General features: G+C 44.1%; 1 protein-coding gene across 2 annotated transcripts in view; it reads right to left on the reverse strand.

Moving 5' to 3' along the window:
• Positions 1-17,899, reverse strand: part of LOC134945828 (uncharacterized) — a 33,427-nt gene extending 15,528 nt beyond the window's left edge. For both annotated transcript variants that reach the window (XM_063935342.1, XM_063935341.1), the window contains exons 1-8: positions 17,587-17,899; positions 13,370-13,409; positions 13,232-13,269; positions 6,102-6,149; positions 4,888-4,923; positions 4,069-4,126; positions 1,487-1,527; positions 1,120-1,152 (exon numbers count right to left, since the gene is read on the reverse strand). In XM_063935342.1, coding sequence (XP_063791412.1) covers positions 1,120-1,152; positions 1,487-1,527; positions 4,069-4,126; positions 4,888-4,923; positions 6,102-6,149; positions 13,232-13,269; positions 13,370-13,409; positions 17,587-17,698 — 406 coding nt within the window. In that variant the 5' untranslated portion in view covers positions 17,699-17,899. The remainder of the gene's footprint in view (positions 1-1,119; positions 1,153-1,486; positions 1,528-4,068; positions 4,127-4,887; positions 4,924-6,101; positions 6,150-13,231; positions 13,270-13,369; positions 13,410-17,586) is intronic.
• Between the last annotated feature and the right edge of the window lie 710 nt (positions 17,900-18,609).

Below are 18,609 nucleotides of genomic sequence, written 5' to 3' on the forward strand. Positions count from 1 at the left end.
ACTTCTTGCGATTGCAAGCATACATTTTAGTTTATCGGTTCCTTTATTTGTTTGTTTTCCTAAAGATTTCCCATCCTGATTAACTATTGCATCCGTAGAGTTACTGATACAGACTGTCCTTCTCGCTCCCTCTCCAACCCCACCTTACTTTTCTCTTTGGTCAACCCAATGTTCCCATCTAAATTCACTGCCCTGACATAAGTATTTTCCCTTAAGTCCTGTACAACATTTTCTATAGGCTGTAATGATGACACATCATTCTGGGGGTACCTGCAAATAATACGTATCCACAGGGTGGGGTGGGGTTCCGGTTGCCTGGAAACCCCCTTCCTCTTGGCAAATTACTCAAATTAGGACAATAATAGCAATAGTATATAATATGATTAGATTACTAGAGCTGCCACATCATGCCCATTGGTAGCAGCTTCATCTATCAAGTTTGTTGTGTGTGTCTGTGTGGATCTGAGCACTCAATCAGTGTGCTGGACCAGAAAGTGGCTTCCAGGAAGAAGAGACAGGAGCCTTTCTATGAGGTGGGAGAATGTGTGCTTAGAAAGTTCAATTGTGTCTCCTACTGGATCTGTTGCATTTGTGTATTTATTTATTATGATATGTTTAACCTTTTCCTGAACACTTATTTTTATTATTTCAATGTGTTTGATACAGCCTATACTATAGACCATCTATGCTGTTACATATTAATACTGTATTCCATACAGTATCCAGTGTATAAATAGATCAATGTTTACATTAATGTCGGTACTAGGTTCTAGGTTCTTCTACCACTCTCCAAGACTCCTGCACTTGCTCCAATGTTCCGCAGAGTGGGAGATTGTGTACTGCATATGGAAACCCCCCTCTAGAAATCCTGCGTTTGCGACTGGTATCCCCACAATGTATGTAGCGGGGGGCCGCAGCAAATATCGGAGATCGGAGAGATCTGCTGCAGTCTCCTGTTTTCGCTTGCATCTTGCATAGATTTCCATGGGGGCTACTTTTACTGAAATTTTGCCAAGCGGTGCATTGTGCTAACAGGATAGCCCATTGTACCCTATGAACTATATTTCGCATAGTTCCAGGAGTGGAATCGATAGGATAGGATAGGATAACATAACTCACCTATATTAACGTAAGTTCCCTGGCTACTGGCATCTGTAAAGAATAGAAAGACATTTTGTAGCAATGGAAGACACACACCACACACTAGTCTCTGGTATTATTTAGGAAAGTCTGATGAATGCAATTGCTCCACAAAACACAGACTTCAGTGACCAACCCTGGCTAGTGCACACCTCTCACACTCGTGCCGCACTGCGCCTTATATGATATAAGATCATGCAATGGTGCCTGGGATACTGTATGGTAGAGGATGCTTCTGATTCATACTTATCTCCATGTCTCCATGCAATGTACATTCCAGTGACTGTCACTTTTATCTCTGAGGATCTATAACGCCAAACGCGGCCGCTGCGCAGTTATAGTTTACCTCCTAAGGATTTCTGAGATGCTGCAGAATTCTGACCACTCCTAGAACAGAGGAAACGAATGTGTCACATTAGAGTCCAAAGATTTGAATATATCCAGCAAGACTCCTAGACTTGCATTCAATCCTATATAATACATGGCTAACGCTGCTCCTCACCTATCTGGGGGGAATTCTAGAGTGTTGCGTGCCGGCGGCCACAAGATGGCGCCCGGTGAAGCAATTCAAATGTTGCTCAGTTCAGGCGTGCACAGCCTCCGGCGTTGACATTACTGTATGCTGTACCGTCATTTGACGGGATGGTAATGGTAACTAGTATTCAATAAAAGTTTAATGGATTTTAGTATTCCATGGAATACTGTATAACTATAAACCTAGTCTCAGTTCCGTGGAGTTCCGTGGCCAGTTCATCTAATGCTACGATCCTAATCGGGATGCCCGCACCAGCATTCTGATCAGTGCCAGGATTCCAGTGTCGGTACTTCAACAGCTGGGATACCGACTTTCGAATCCTGACTGGATCCCCTCTATATTGTCTATACAGTAGTGCAGGCCAGGTACAGAGAGTGGTGGGAGAGTAGGCTGACCACGCAATTCATTTTAGCAACTGTTTGGGAGCCCGGACCATCCCATTAATAAATTCAGGTGCACCAGTCCTCCAGAATTGCCACTGAAGACATATACCCAATACAGTGAACTCCGGAAGACACCATCATCGCTAGCCAGGGCCGTAACTAGGTGTGTGCGGAGGGGGCACCGCACATAGCGCTGCAGGGTAGGGGGCGCAGTTGGTGGCACTTGTCAATTATCTGTTTTAATTACTTTCACTTTGAGCTTCTCCCCTTTTTGAAGTCCAGCATCTCCTCACCACCACTGTCTCCTACCCTGACCCCTTCTGTCACTAATACCTATACAACATTCATGAACTCAACTTGAGATTTCTTTGTTATTCAGTCACATTGTCCTTTATTACATTTGAAGGAGCTGATATACCCGGGATTTGAACCCATTGCCTGTGCATTGCAGTCAGACACTCTATTAATTGAGCTATCTGCCCTTAAATAGAAAGCTAGAGAATTCTAACTGTTTGAAGCTTACCTTGTACTTTGTGAAAACATTATCAGCATTGCAGCAGAGCAGATCTATTTATTGTGTGACTGCAAAGGATTTGATGTGTGGCTGCACACTACATAGATCTGCTCAATTGCAATACTGATTTTTTTTTTTTAACAAAGTACCAGTAGCTTCATATAGTGTTCATAGTATTTATGCAGGATCAAATAGCTCAATGAGTAAGGTGTTTGGTTATAGTTCAACAGGTTATAGGTCTGAATCCCAGGTATGGCAGTATATTGTAACTGAATATTAATGACAGGGCCGTAACTAGGTGCGTGCAGAAGGTGCATTGCCCACAGCGCACTTGCCCTGTAGGCGCACCTTCTACATACACACTGAGTGGCCGCATGTCCCTCCCGCTGACGGCCGCCCTCCTGCTCTCCTGTGCCTGGCACACGCAGCAGCCCCAAGCTCCGACCAGCTGGAGCAGATGATCGCTGTGTAAAGTCATTAGCAGCTCTGGACAGGATATCCCCCCTGTGCTGCTGCACTCCCGCGGCCCACCCCCTCTCTGCCTGTGAAGTGTACAGATTCTGCAGAGGAGTCAGTTCTGTACAGGAGCCGGCAACAGCGCAGGAAGAATGTAAACCTCATGTAAGTGCCTACACAGACACTACACTCTACACTATATTACACTACAGTACACTTCACTACAGTACACTACACTACACTACATTTTACTACACTCTAAGGGCAGGGGGGGGATGGAAGGGGGAATCTGTCTGCCGTAATGTGTAAAAGGGGACCTATCCTGCTGTAATGTGTAAAAGGGGGAATCTGCCTGCCGTAATATGTGTAAGTGGCACTACTGTGTGGCATATTATGAATTGGTATTATTTTGTGGTCACGCTTCTTACCCCTGAAGCCACACCCCTATATTTTTGGCACATGGATATGGCGCACACTGGCTCTATTTTTAATATGATGTGGGTGGGGGGCACCATTGCTGTTTCTTGCACACAGAGCTAAAATGTCTAGTTACAGCACTGACGCTAGCCATGGTAGGACGCTTCACTGATAGAGAATGGAAATCCCACCACCCCTCTTCTTGAAGTCCTCCAGAGTTATAACTCTTGGTTGATCAGCTGGACCATGACTGAGTCTGTGGAGTAGGCCACAAGCTTTTCAGAAATGATTGAAAAATGTATAGTTTGTAAAATTGTGAGCTGCAGAGGCAGCAGAAATATTGGGGGGGGGGCTTAAGCACCCACCGTACTCAAGAAGCTAACACCTCTGGTGAAGGCAATTCTTCCAAAGTCAAGATAATTAAACTCTATACACATTGATCTTTACGGTGCCAGTTTACATGGCCCTATGTCTACGGAGTTGCACTGTAGTTCGCATGGCCAAGTCCAGGAGGTCAGGTGGTCCTAATCTTTGGTCCTTCGGGCAGCTGTCTAGATAAAGCCATTGTGTTACAGCTTAGTAAATGTCATCTACAGTATGTACAAATACCATATACGACTTACATATTGGACTGGCGTTGTGCATTCAGGTCTTCGTCTTTAATTGGACGCCTGAGAGAGACTTTAAAAAAAATAAAAATTGAAATTGCAATAATTAAATGAAAACGCCATAGCTCATACAACAAACTAAAATGTGCAACGTTACATGGGCCGGTGGCAGAAAGAGGAGACATAACAATATAACATTTTTACAATATTGTGATGTCTTCTAAAAGGTCATTTGTGTGACCTACTGTACGTTTTCTAGCGGAAAACCCCAACGCAGTCCAAATCTCGCTAACATATATTAAAGCCAGATGAACACACCTGTATACCTGATAACACTACCATTGGAAAATATGGGACCGCTTGGGTCACTCTGATGGGAAATATGGGCTGTTTATTGAAAATCAGGACCACCCTTTATGACAGAAGTTTGAGATGACACCTCTCCTTTACCGTGGAACCCATTAAGAAGAACTTAAAGCCAAGCTGACTTCCGAAGCTCTGAGCTTCCATTGTGTCTCTTTTAAGTATGAAAACAAAAGTGGTGAGAGAGACAGGAAGTTGATAAATCTGGTTTCCTGTTATCAGCACTGGATATCAGCACAAGAATGGTTTTATGTTCCTCTTATAGTGATTATCTCCCATGTTTAATGAACTGTCTTCCTTGTAGGGTCTTTAATTCATTTGTGATCCTTATCAATCACCCACAGTCTGATTGTGACCTCGTACATTTATAGCATCTCAGATCTCCCCAGTGACTTATAATATCCCTATAATGTATAGCATGGAGTGCGTCATACCACATGTAACCTGTTATGATAGACACTTTGAACTTACTCTCTACATAATCTTCTTCATCGCTGTCAGTCGCTCCTTCATAAGGGAGAAAACATGTTAGTATACTCAGCAGGAAACTGAACTAAAGCTTTCTCTACAATTAATACAGTATATATTCCTCAGATAAAGACATGGTACATTTCTGTAGCAACATTTACATGTAGAGAAATACGTTATGCTCAAATTATTCCACCCCATATGCTTGTGCGTTGGATATATTGCACGTTGTGGGGGGGGGAAGGGGGGGGGCTGGTCAGCTAGACGTAGCGAAGGTAGCGATTTAACAGAGGAAAGCAATATTCCCTAGCAATGAGCTTCAGTGATGTCATATGTATCCTAGTCAATTAATATTCTTTCAAAGCGACTACAAATCTTTGTGACATTCACCTGTTCAATGTCATGAACATATTCCCCAGCTGACCCGCAATTCCACGCCCTGCTTCAAAATGTGCAGCTGGCATTTACAGTTTGCGCTCGCTATTTAGGGCTAATCGTTCATAGTGGTTGCTAAAATAAGTGTTTTTAAATATGTCTCTTTTTATACAGTCATTTACCAAGATTTTTAAATAAATAAGAAATATTATTGCCATACCTCCCAAGCTTCCCGCTTTTGGCTGGTCAGTGCTGATTTTGGAGCGCTGTCCCGCTATTAGAACGCTTATCCTGTTTAGCTGGGGGTTGGGCGGAGTTCCACGGCCACGCCACTCCACGCCAAGTGGAGCCAACTATGAGCATTTTTTTCAGAAAATTCAGGTACAGGCCCGCTGAAACACAATCCAGCCGCAGGAAACCTCTCTGTCTTGAACTTATCTAATTTTTGTTTTTGTGATTGGAATTTGAGAAACTCCATCAAATGTTTTTTATTTTTTTACTGATTGGTCTGCAAGAGTTACAGGGAGAGATGTACTAAGCAGTGAAAAGAATGGAGAAGTGAGCCAGTGGAGAAGTTACCCATGGCAACCAATCTGCTGCTCTGTATAATTTTATAATATGCAAATTGTAAATGTTACTTCAATGCTGGTTGGTTGCCATGGGCAACGTCTGCACTGACTCACTTCTCCACACTTTTCATTGCGTAGTACATGTCCCCCTTAGGCTGAGCTGTGGTGGATTAGCAGAGGAGCTATAAGGAATGAGGTATAGAACGTGATGAGGGAGCAAATGTAGTGTCATCTATGTTCTGTGCGTTCCAGTACTTTGTGGCATGTACTTACTGGTTTCTTTCGGAAATACAACTGGACCAGGAGTTGGCGGGTATAGGTCTATAAACAGAAATAGAATTAAGGTTCTAGTGTTAGTGCAAATCATTTCCTAACCCACCTCCCTAAGTACTGAAGCCCAGTGTTAGACGTGGCGGCCCTGAGTTAGGGCCTTGCTGAGCCAAGGTCACCACTGGGCCTTATAGCAACCTGTCTCCTTGTACTGGTGACATAGCCAGGGACGTCTTTTCATATGGGCTCAATGGGCACTTGCCCAAGGGCCCCAAGAGTATAAGGGCCCTTGGATGATAGCTGAGGGTCCCCTTTTTCCAGGTGCACCAGATTTTTGAAAATTGGCCCTGGAGAACCGGAGATATTCGACTTCAAAGCAGTGGTCCCCATCCAAGCCTGTTTCTTGCTCTTCCTAGCCAGATATCTCAGGGTTCTGTCTGACTTAGAGGGTTTCTGAGGGTATTCTCCAAAAGCTGGGACTCTCCCTTTTCTGTGGCAGCTTGTCTCTACCATGCCCAGAACCAGAGATATCAGCCTTCCAGCAGCCGGTAGCTAGCTGCACACGCCTGGTATGCAGTTTTATATTTCGTTGGTGGATTGCTCTGATTCCTGAACTCTGATCCCCAAGTCCCCAATATCTCCTGAAAGGTGGGACTCTCTAGTCTTTTTATTCCATTGAAAGCGAAGAAATCTATTTCCAGGAACTGGAGATATCTGCAGTAAAGCAAGCTGCCCTCCCATCGGAAAATGATTAATATTAAGCCCACTCCACTATCCACCCCTCTCCTGAGTATTAAACACCCTCTACCACCCTGGAAGTCATGTACCGGGGCCCCTTCATTCAGCCCAATGCCCCGTCTACAGTTTAGTGTTCTCCCTCCCACCCCATCTCCCACCATCTGTGCAGTAGAGGAGTAATTAGCAGAAATTACTGCTCCAGGTGCTACATGCTGAGCGAACGATGGAACACCCCCTACTGCCTGCGGGACATCAAAGCTGCTGCTGATTGCACCCCCCCCCCTCCCCAACCCTACCGCTGGAGGATGGGTAAGGGCCCCAGTGCATTGCTTTGCCCAGGGGCTTACACTGCTGTTAAGAAGATGGCCCTGGACATAGCTGACTGTCACTAAGCAGTGAGAGGACTGTGCATTAGTAATTGCTGAAGAGTAGATGGTAGTGTGCGAGAGGAAACCTCTTCCACCCCCAAACTGCAGTCACGGCTTCCTGTCTTCCTGTCAGAATATCTAGAACATGAGAATGATTAAGTTCTGCTGAGCACCTCAGTCATACTGCTGGCACCTGTGGTCATTATAACACAGATTCCACGACTGGCCGGCCTGGTCACATCTTCCCTCCAAGTCCAGCCATTATTCGGACAATGATAAATGTTTTCAGCCCCCAAAATAAGCGATTAAATAATAATTAAATAAAGTATAACATTGCGTTAATAATATTAATAAAAAATATGTAGCACATTCTGAAACACACCTATGTGCTCTGAGTATGTAATACTATCTGACCTGATCTATAGTAATATTACTAGTTATATATCACTATATACAGTATATGCTCATTTTAATATGTCATGCTATATTATTATTATTGTTATTATTATCCTTTATTTATATGGCGCCACAAGGGTTCCGCAGTGCCCAATTACAGAGTACATATGCGCATAATCAAAACAGGCAAACAGCGACTTACAGTTGAAGACAATATAGGACAAGTACAGGGTAACTAAGCATAACTACACGAGTAAACGACAGAGATAAGTTCCAAGGTGGCCAAAAAACTGTGGGATTTGGGCAGTTGAGGATTATTAAAGTAAGAAAAGGATAAGCACATGAGGGAAGAGGGCCCTGCTCGTGAGAGCTTACATTCTAAGGGGAGGGGTAGACAGACATTTGGCTGGTTTTGGTAAAGAAGTGGGTGTGAAGGGAGATAAGGTCAGAGATGTAAGTGGGAGAGGAGTGGGTGAGGGCTTTGTAAGTGAGTGTGAGAAGTTTGAATTGGATTCTGAAAGGGAAGGGGAGCCAGTGAACGGCTTGCAGGAGAGGAGAGGTGGACGTAGTGCGTTTGGTGAGGAAGATGAGCCGGGCAGCAGCATTGAGGATAGATTGGAGTGGAGAGAGGTAATTGTCAGGGAGGCCAGTTAGGAGGAGATTACAGTAGTCCAGTCTGGAAATAATCAGTGAGTGAATAATGATCTTCATGGCATCCTGGGTGAGAAAAGGTCTGATCCTGGAAATGTTTTTGAGATGAAAACGACAGGTGTGTGAGAGGTGCTGAATGTGTGGTTTGAAGGAGAGGGAGGAGTCAAGGATTACGCCAAGACAGCGTACTTGGGGGCCAGAGGATATAGTCGTGCCATCAATGGATAATGAGATTGTGGGAGGTGAGGTTGTGCTGAGGGTGGTAAGATATAAAGGCTAATGCTGCTCCTCTCCTCTATGGGGGGGGGATTCAAGTGTTGTGAGCGCCGGTGGCCACTAGATGGTGCCCAATGGAACAATTCAAGTGTTGCCGCTGACGCTGAAATTACTGTTATGTTGTTCCATCATTTTGACAGGCTGGTAACTAGTTCATTAATAATGTGCTACAGTAGGACGGGAAAATTACACAACATACGTTTAATCATATACCAGAGAAAAATAATAAAGGATACATTAATTTAAATAACGTGCCGTAATCAGAGCAGGCCCTAGCCAATTTCATGCCCCAGGCACCGCCGCTAGTTCTGCAACTGATCTGGCAACACTCAGGCAGTGGGGCCCACTGGGGGTTTGCCCTGTGACCCTGTGGGCCAGTCCAACCCTGCATAATGCCCCACATAGGTAATGTCCATAATACACATAATTCCACACAGTAATGCACCTTACACATATGCCCCACATTAGTAATGCCCATAATACACATAATGCCACACAGTAATGCACCTTACACATATGCCCCACATTAGTAATGCCCATAATACACATAATTCCACACAGTAATGCACCAGACACATATGCTCCACATTAGTAATGCCCATAATACACATATACTGCCACAAAGTAATGCACCTTACACATATGCACCACATTAGTAATGCCCATAATACACATAATGCCACACAATAATGCACCATACACATATGCTACACATTAGTAATGCCCATATTACACATAATGCCACACAGTAATGCACCAGACACATATGCCCCACATTAGTAATGCCCATATTGCACATAATGCCACACAGTAATGCACCTTACACATATGCCCTACATTAGTAATGCCCATAATACACATAATGCCACACAGTAATGCACCTTACACATATGCCCCACATTAGTAATGCCCATATTACACATAATGCCACACAGTAATGCACCTTACACATATGCCCCACATTAGTAATACCCATAATACACATAATGCCACACAGTAATGCACCATACACATATGCCCCACATTAGTAATGCCATAATACACATAATGCCACAAAGTAATGCACCTAACACATATGCACCACATTAGTAATGCCCATAATACACATAATGCCACACAGTAATGCACCATACACATATACCCCACATTAGTAATGCCATAATACACATCATGCCACAAAGTAATGCACCTAACACATATGCACCACATTAGTAATGCCCATAATACACATAATGCCACACAGTAATGCACCATACACATATGTCCCACATTAGTAATGCTGGTAGCTTTTTTTTTATAAATCTTACTTTTGTTTGCTGGCAGTCAGTGTGTGCGCCCATGCAGCTCTCTGGATCTGTGACTGCGCTTTGTGAGGTGAGGATGGCAGGAGGGGTGGGTGCGTGCTACAAGGGATGTCACCTCACAGGGTATGCCGTCCTTTGCAAGCCCCACCCTTCATTTTCGCTTTGCTAGTTGGACACCGATAGCCTGCCCAACTTGCTGGACGGACACAGATGGCAGCACTGTCCAGATACTGCCATACTTGCTAATTATACAAACAGACCAATAACAAACATGTAGCAACTGTCCATTCTCTTCACTGTTCAGTGTGTTTGCTGGTGTCTTACACCCGACAACTGCATGCCCTTTATTTTATACTGCGGGAGCAATATGCTCTGCTCTCCAGTCTGACACGTCTGAAAGTCACGATGCACTGATGTTTCATATAGAAATAGCGCGCAACATGGCAGGGGAATTTTATGGCGTGGACTGACTGAGAAAGAAAGTGTGGTGAGAACACTTGTTACATCCCTGCATACACTTGGGGTTTGCACAGGTATAAGGGACACACACAGGATGGCAGGCTCCCCCTCTTCCATGTGAACACTTTAAGCACAAGCAGTATAGGTGATGTCAGTATTATATGAAGCAGTCATCCAAAATACACATGTGGTATCATAAGGAGCCATCCAGTAATAACCTTATATAGTCAGTGAAAATGTCGCAATGAGGTCCAAGAATTGCAGTTACCAGGCTTCTGCTGTCTCTGAGGTCTCACAAGTCAGGGGCATTCAGGCATGTCTTCAGGATCTAATGCTGGGAAGGAGTTTAAGGGACTGTCTGCAATCTACTTGACAAATGTAATCAGCAGTGTACAGAGCCGGCCATAGGCATAGGCAAACTAGGCAATTGCCTAGGGCATTTGATATGCCTAGGGGCATCAGCAGCTTCTGCTGATTAAAATGATATGCAGCATGCCTATATTCTGTGTGTAGCATTTCATATGCAGATACAGCTACAGTCTCACACAGTATATAGGCATGCTGCATATCATTTTAATCAGCAGAAGCTGCTTGTGCATCCTAGCCACATAGCATGCAAATAAGATGCATTTTCATTAAAAAAGAAAAAAAGTGCCCGACGTTAGCATTGAGGCAAGATTTATGAGGACACATCTGTTTCCAAGCAGAGGCAGAGGTCACAGTGTTAGTGGCAGTGTGAGTGCTGTGTGCATGTGAGTGGGTTGGTTGTGCAGTAGTGTTCAGAATATGTGTAAGGAGCATTATGTGTGTCATGTAAAAATGCATTAATAATGTGCAACATGTGTAAGGGGCACTATGTGTGTTATTATGTGTATAAGGGCATTAATGTGCGGCATATGTGTAACAGGGTACTACTGTATATGTGTCATTATGTGTATAGGGGCACTAATAATGTGCAGCAAATGTGTAGGGGGCACTATGTGTGTCATTATGTTTATAAGGCATTAATAATGTGCAGCATACGTGTAACGAACATTATGTGTAAAAGGGCATTAATAAAGGTTGTCATAATGTGTAAGGCGCATCAGGTTTATAAGGACATTAATAATGTGTCTCATAGGTGTAAGGGGCATTACTGTGTGGCATTATGTGTATAAGGTGCTCTACTATGTGGCATTGCGTATAGAAAGGGCACTACTAATCTAATGTGAATAAAGAGCAATAGTGTGTGGTGTAACGTGAATAAGGAGAAATTCAGTGTGATATAATGTGAATAAGGGGCTCTACTGTGAGGAGTAACGTTTATTAGGTAAAGTGATACTACTGTGGGATGTAATATGAATTGTGGACACTATTGCATGATCAGATGTGAATAAAGTTGCAGTACTGTGTGGTGTCATTGGAATTGGGGTTACTGTTGTGTGGCCATGCCCCTTGCCAGCAAAAACACACCCCTTTTTGGGCTGTGCGCCAACTGTGCAAAAACTGTTCCTTTTTAAAATATAGGTGGTACAAACACCAAAATAAGGACTGCTATGGATGAAAGGTGATGGTGCTGGGAAAGAGGTGCAAGGTCAGAGGCGGAACCAGCGGTGGTGCTAGGGGGCACCAGCCAAAATCTTGCCTAGGGCATCATATTGGTTAGGGCCTGCTCTGGCAGTGTATACATGTAAGATTGAAAACATCTGGAAAGTAACAGATAGTTTGCAGACTGTCCCTACCAGCATGAGATCCTGCAGAGACATGCTTGAATGCCCATAGACATTCCAAATGCCTTAGGCAAATGCTTAGCCTGCCTATAGCTAAGGCCGGCTCTGGCTGTAATAAAGCACAGTATTGGTAGTAATAATGGGTGACATAGTTTTGGAGGAGGACTGTTAGTAAGGCAGAAGTGTCTAAGAATAAGATGACGTTGAATTAGTGTTGCATTATTATTGGTATCGATTATTATGTTACATATGTTTTGTTAAATATAAAAATAAACACATTACAGGGATTGCTGTGCACTACAAAAAAATTGCAATACAAAAATAAATTATGTAAGTTAATGAAATACTTTGCCGTCTGTGACAAGAAAACTTATTGATGGTATACCTCATGTGCTGAGGTCAAACAATGTAATATAGAACAAATATGGAGGTAAGTTGTGGGTGTTTGGGTAATAAATTAATATTAAGCTACATAGGGACCATGGGAAAAGTATATAAAGCAAGTAGGAACTATGGGCCTAATTCAGACCTGATCGCAGCAGCAAATGTTTCCTCTAATGGGCAAACCATGGGGGTCATTACGAGTTGTCTGCTCGCTAGCAGTTTTTAGCAGCCGTACAAACGCTATGCCGCTGCCCACTGGGAGTGTATTTTAGCTTAGCAGAAGTGCGAACGAAAGGATCGCAGAGCGGCGGCAAACTTTTTTTGTGTAGTTTCAGAGTAGCTCAATACCTACTCAGCGCTTGCGTTGACTTCAGACTGTTCAGTTCCTGTTTTGACATCACGAACACGCCCTGCGTTCGCCCCCAGCCACGCCTGCGTTTTTCCTGGCATGCCTGCGTTTTTCCGAACACTCCCTGAAAACGGTCAGTTACACCCAGAAACGCCCTCTTCCTGTCAATCACTCTGCGGCCAGCAGTGCGACTGAAAAGCTTCGCTAGACCCTGTGTGAAACTACATCGTTCATTGTAATAATACTTTGTGCGTGCACATTGCGCCGCATACGCATGCGCAGAAGGGCGTTTTTTTTGCCTCATCGCTGCGCAGCGAACGAATGCAGCTAGCGATCAACTCGGAATGACTCCCTATGTGCACTGGGGGGGGCGGCAGATGTAACACGTGCAGAGAGAGTGTGTGGCAGACTGCTTGCTGTCCTGTCCACTATTGGGACATCCCACCCTGCAGGGGACTAGGGCGTAACAAGATACAATAAGTAACAGAGAAATGCTTACCGGGTTCATATCGAAGGTGGATTTCAGGTGCCGGAGACCTTTTAGGTAAAATATAAAAATAATAAAATGACACCAATGTAAGTAAATCAACATAAGTAATTTGCCATAGGCTGATGTTAACGAGAGAGATTTCCTTACGGCGGAGGTGGACGGCGCTCTGCGGAATCAGACGATCTGTCTGTGAAGAGAGTGGGAATATGAAGGTTAGTAACACTTTCCACTACATGACGGTAAATTGTCCCTATATTTTGGGCACAGCGCCAGGGATGGTGAGAGTCGTCCCTGGCAGATTGTCCCCCTGAAGTTTTTTTTTTTTTTGCACAGAAATCTTGGACGCTTCTTCCACATAAAGTTTTTTCAGTCCTCACCATACTTTTTTTTTTTAGGTGTGTGTGTGTGGGGGGGCATGATTGAGGAAAGGGAACGCAAACAGGTATGGGAAGGAAACCCAAAGACCACAAAGCCACTAGAAAGCTGCCCCATTTTTCTGACACCACCTGCTCCATCTACTGGCAGATGCTGATGCTTGTGGACTGGGGACGTTTGCTCTTACGCTGGGTACAGACCAGGACCGGACTGCCCATTTGGCACTTCTGCCCGGCACATGAAGACAGGGGCGGGCCGAGCAGCGTAGCCTCCTGGCATCAGAGATATAGGGCGTGCCACAATGCCATGGCCCTATGAGCTGTGACTGCGCCCCCTTTTGCGCCTTCGGCGTGCACAGTCACGTAAATGCCAGGGCTGTGATACAGCCCCAGTCCGTTGCTAGTACAGACTTAAACGACCTACCCACCAACCGACCGACCCGCTGACTTGGCGATTCTGGTAAGCGTATACTTTTACCGATCGGCTGCACAATATGTCTGGCCAGACAACGCAACTGGGCGGGCATATTTAATTGTTGTAATGTTATTGTCGGTGGTTCTTGTGGCCGACATATGGGTAGGTTGGCAGGATGCCCGTCCACGCAGGCAGATATATCTCCATCTGCCGCGCTTGCAGGGCCGACGCAATACATCTGTGAATTATGTGGTTCACAGATAAATCATTCATAGATACCGCCCAATGACCGATTGATATATCATTCATCGATTGTACGAATTATATATATCGACAAGTCAGAGGTGCTTCTAGGGAGGAGGAGAAGGCCTGTGTGGAAACTGTGTCTTGGCCCCCTCCTCTCTAGCCAGTCTAGTGCGCATGTGCAGGACTCCGGGAAAATAGCGCAGTGGATGATTTTTTTTCAGTGATTTTCTTACTGCGCATACCTGAAACGCCGGGAAAATTTACAACCACGCCATTTTCCTGGAGATATTTGCAGCATTGCTGCTGCCGACGTGGGACTTTGGAGGGTAATTATTGAAAAAAATAGGTGCAGGGTGTGTGACGCTGGACCCACTGAGACCCGGGGGCCCGTCTACACACTGCACCCATTATAAATATACGCCAGTGTTATTGGTGTACCAAGCATTAGATAAAATCACAGAACATTTTTATAAATATATTAAGCAAATACTGTTGCAAGTACAATATGACACACACAGCAAACTTGGTAGAAGAAGTTGCTACCATTGGGCATGTGCAGCAGCTCTGCTCTGTCCCTTACACTGCACGATGTGGCGGCTGCTCTAATAATCATATTATATACTATTGCTATTGTTGTCATAATGCGAGCTACTTGCCAAGAGGAGGGGGTTTTCTGTGCAACCGGAAACCCCCCCTGCGTTTGACTATGGCCTTGAGTCTTACATCTGTCAGTAATGCATTATGTGATGGGAAATGTGAGGGATGTAGAATACGATGTAAAGATTACACGGTGCGAGCTTGGCTTCTTGAAGCTATAAAAAGGTGTTAAAAAAGTACTAAAATTCCCTTTCTACAATTTTTGCATTTTTTAAGAGTTTATATTTTGGGGTTTTTTTTTTGTTTTTTTTTGCTGAATTATACCTTTTGGGGTTTTTTCTTACTTTTTCAACTTATATTGAAAAAGAACGAGAACCTTATGTATCAATGGTTTTTCATGAAAATTATAGGAAACCTTTTTATAGCTATTTTCGTCAGCTTTTACTGGTGATAATTGAATGATAGTAGCATTGTTCTTGCTGTGAAAGTTATTCTTGTAATTTTTTGTGTGAATTAAAGTATTATTTTTATATCACATCTCAATCAGATCTTATTTTAATTTATATATGTACTCGTGTATGTATATATATATATATATATATATATATATAATATTTAAAAAAAAAAACCTTGTATTAGATCAACATTTAACAGTTTCGGAGCATCCACTCCTTCATCAGGATAGTACAAGCATACAGACATCCTGATGAAGGCGCGGTTGATCTAATACAGGCTTTTTTCATATATGCTCTGAGTGCCGTTTTCTCTGCTGTTTAGGAAAGCCTGGCAATCTGCTAAGCTTGATCAACATAATTGTGGATTTAGCCATTTGTGAATACAGCGCATAAATCCCTGTATTGCTTGACTATATTGGCCTGATCAACTGTGAAAACTGGTGTATCCAGCATTGTTTTTTTTATTATTGTATCATACTGATTTTACATGTGGGAACAACACTACCGTTAAATCAGTTATTTGCCCCATAAAGCTCTTCCAATAGCCATTGATATGAACCCCTGATGAAGTCCTTCGGGACGAAACGTGTTGGGTTTGGCTCTATTGTGAGAACATCAGGCATCTTTTAAGTAACACCATTGGATGAAATAATCAAGATTCATGCATTTTATAAAACTTAAGTCTGCATTTTAATTGTACTTGCCGCTGTACATTAATACAATGGTTATATGTACTATATTGTTCTGTTCAATGGTAATGTGTGAATAAATCGAACATTTTTATTAATTTGTTGTCAAAATTTGGAAGAGAGTTCCAGATTTAAAGTAAATATCTGCGTAGCTCCCTTAAGACACATTCTGTATCTATCTATCTATCTATATAAACTTTCAATAAATACTATATATATATATATATATATATATATTCCATGGATACAACCCGGCACTCTGCTATCCCCGTAGGGGTGTTCGCTCTGGTGCCCTCCTAGGAGTGAAATGGCCCCAATACAAGCTGGAGGGTGTAGGCGGCACTCAGCGTCTTGCACGTAGTCATTTAAAGAAAAGCCATAAGTGTTTATTGATCGAAGTTTCGGGGGACGGACCCCCTTCCTCAGGTTTTTGCTGTGTCCTGAGGAAGGGGGTCCGTCCCCCGAAACGTCGATCAATAAACACTTATGGCTTTTCTTTAAATTACTACGTGCAAGACTCTGAGTGCCGCCTACACCCTCCAGCTTATATATATATATATATATATATATATTTGTATCGACCCAATAATCCACACCCATGGAATACACCTGGGTGAAACTGAGGTGGGGAAGGGCAATACTGGAGAGGGAAGCTGAATATCAGCACAGTGCCAGGCAGCGGCTGTAAAACCAAATAAAATCCCGGGATGCATAAGAAGTGGGATTAATGCCTAGGTATAATGTAATCATAGAATACATCACTGATTGGGCCACACCTGGTATATGGGGAGAAGTATTGGACACCTCACTAGGTGGAATATTCATCAATAGCCCTTAAAGCCTCCTGAGAATTATTTATCCGTCTAACTGCAAGGCGGTTACAGTAGTACCAGAGCAATTGTGCATTCCCTGACACGGATTAATGTTACCCGGAAGGTCTGACCTGGCAGTGTAAGTTCAAACATGAGCTGATTTCACACATGTGCACTAACGTAATGGGCACAGGGGCAGATGGAACCAAATGGATCCCTCTTTGCAACTTGGACCTCCTTCCCAAGAAGAGGGACTCTGCGTAATAACGTTATCTAATGGTACATTGACATAGGTTCCCGCAGTGAAACGTTTGCTGGAAGAGTTTGCTGAATACGGAGCACCCACGTCGGGCCCCTAATAATGAATGGGTCCATTACTTATATCATGGGGAAACCAGTGCTGTACAGCCATCAGGTTCCCTGTGATACTGGCATTGGGTTCCCGACCAGTGACACATCTTCCCAGTGGGTGCATGAAGTGCAAAGAAAGTAACTGACTGCTAATGACTGAGACCGAGACTGAAGGGCAGATTTATTAAGCCCGGTGAAGTGATAAAGTGGAAGGTGATAACGTACCAGCCAATCAGCTCCCAACTGTCATTTTTCAAACCCAGCTTGTAACATGAAAGTTAGGAGCTAATTGGCTGCTGCATTATCACCTTCCACTTTATCACTTCACCAGGCTTAATAAATCTGCCCCTCAGTGTCAGAGACACAGACTTCTACCAAGTGAGATTCCATTCTAATAAGCGAGTCGTCAGGCCAACCATACTCACTCTGCCGGCAGCTGGCGCAGCCAAGTAGAAAAGCCATGACCGATATTCCCAGCCCTCCAAGAATCCAGGTGCCCGACGCCGTGTGAGACACGTCCGTTTCGCCTGGCGTCATTCACAGCCACGTCCTCGACCAACGTTCTTCTCGGCGGCGTCCACTGCTTTAACTCATCCCTCCTCTTCCTCACCTTATCCGTCACCTTTTACCTTCTTCGCACTTTATCTTAAAGTCTTCTTCTCTGTCACAAGTCCCTCACCTGTCTCGCAGGTTCCCTTTTGGCGTCTCCCTCCCTCTCTCTAGTCACTGACTCTCCAATCATGATACTAAGAGACTTTATAGTGTTTGTATCTACGCCCCCCTCGGTAAGGGACTGAGCAATCTCTGAGAACCATATTTCACAAGAACCCAACAAAACCACAACAGGACAGGATGCTGTAACCTGGCCACTTCAGAGCCTCCACTTGGCCTAATTTCAGTTTCTGGCTGCAACGAGGGGTTTGTGTGACACGCCCATAGTCTAAGCTCTCTGTGAGCTTCAGCTGCTGCAAAACAATTCACGTCTTCAGGGAGCAAGCCCAACTTTGGGGGCATCTGTCACCCAGGCAGTTCTGTATATTGCTTTAAACCTTGGATATGACAACTAGTGATGAGCGGGTTCGGTTCCTCGGAATCCGAACCTGCCCGAACTTCACCCTTTTTTGCACGGATCCTCCCGCCTTGCTCGGTTAACCCGAGCGCGCCCGAACGTGATCATCCCGCTGTCGGATTCTCGCGAGACTCGGATTCTATATAAGGAGCCGCGCGTCGCCGCCATTTTCACACGTGCATTGAGATTGATAGGGAGAGGACGTGGCTGGCGTCCTCTCCGTTATAGTAGAACTTAGTTAGTTATAAATTGTGGGGAGGATTGGGGACGGGGAGCAGCTGTTAGGGAGTACAGGGCAGGGTTTTGAGTTTAATCCGTTGTTTCTCTGCCTGAAAAAAAACGCTCCACCATATCTGTGCTCACTCAGTGTGCTGCACTG

The sequence above is a fragment of the Pseudophryne corroboree genome, chromosome 7, assembly GCF_028390025.1.
Source record: "Pseudophryne corroboree isolate aPseCor3 chromosome 7, aPseCor3.hap2, whole genome shotgun sequence".
Taxonomy (NCBI): Eukaryota; Metazoa; Chordata; class Amphibia; order Anura; family Myobatrachidae; genus Pseudophryne; species Pseudophryne corroboree.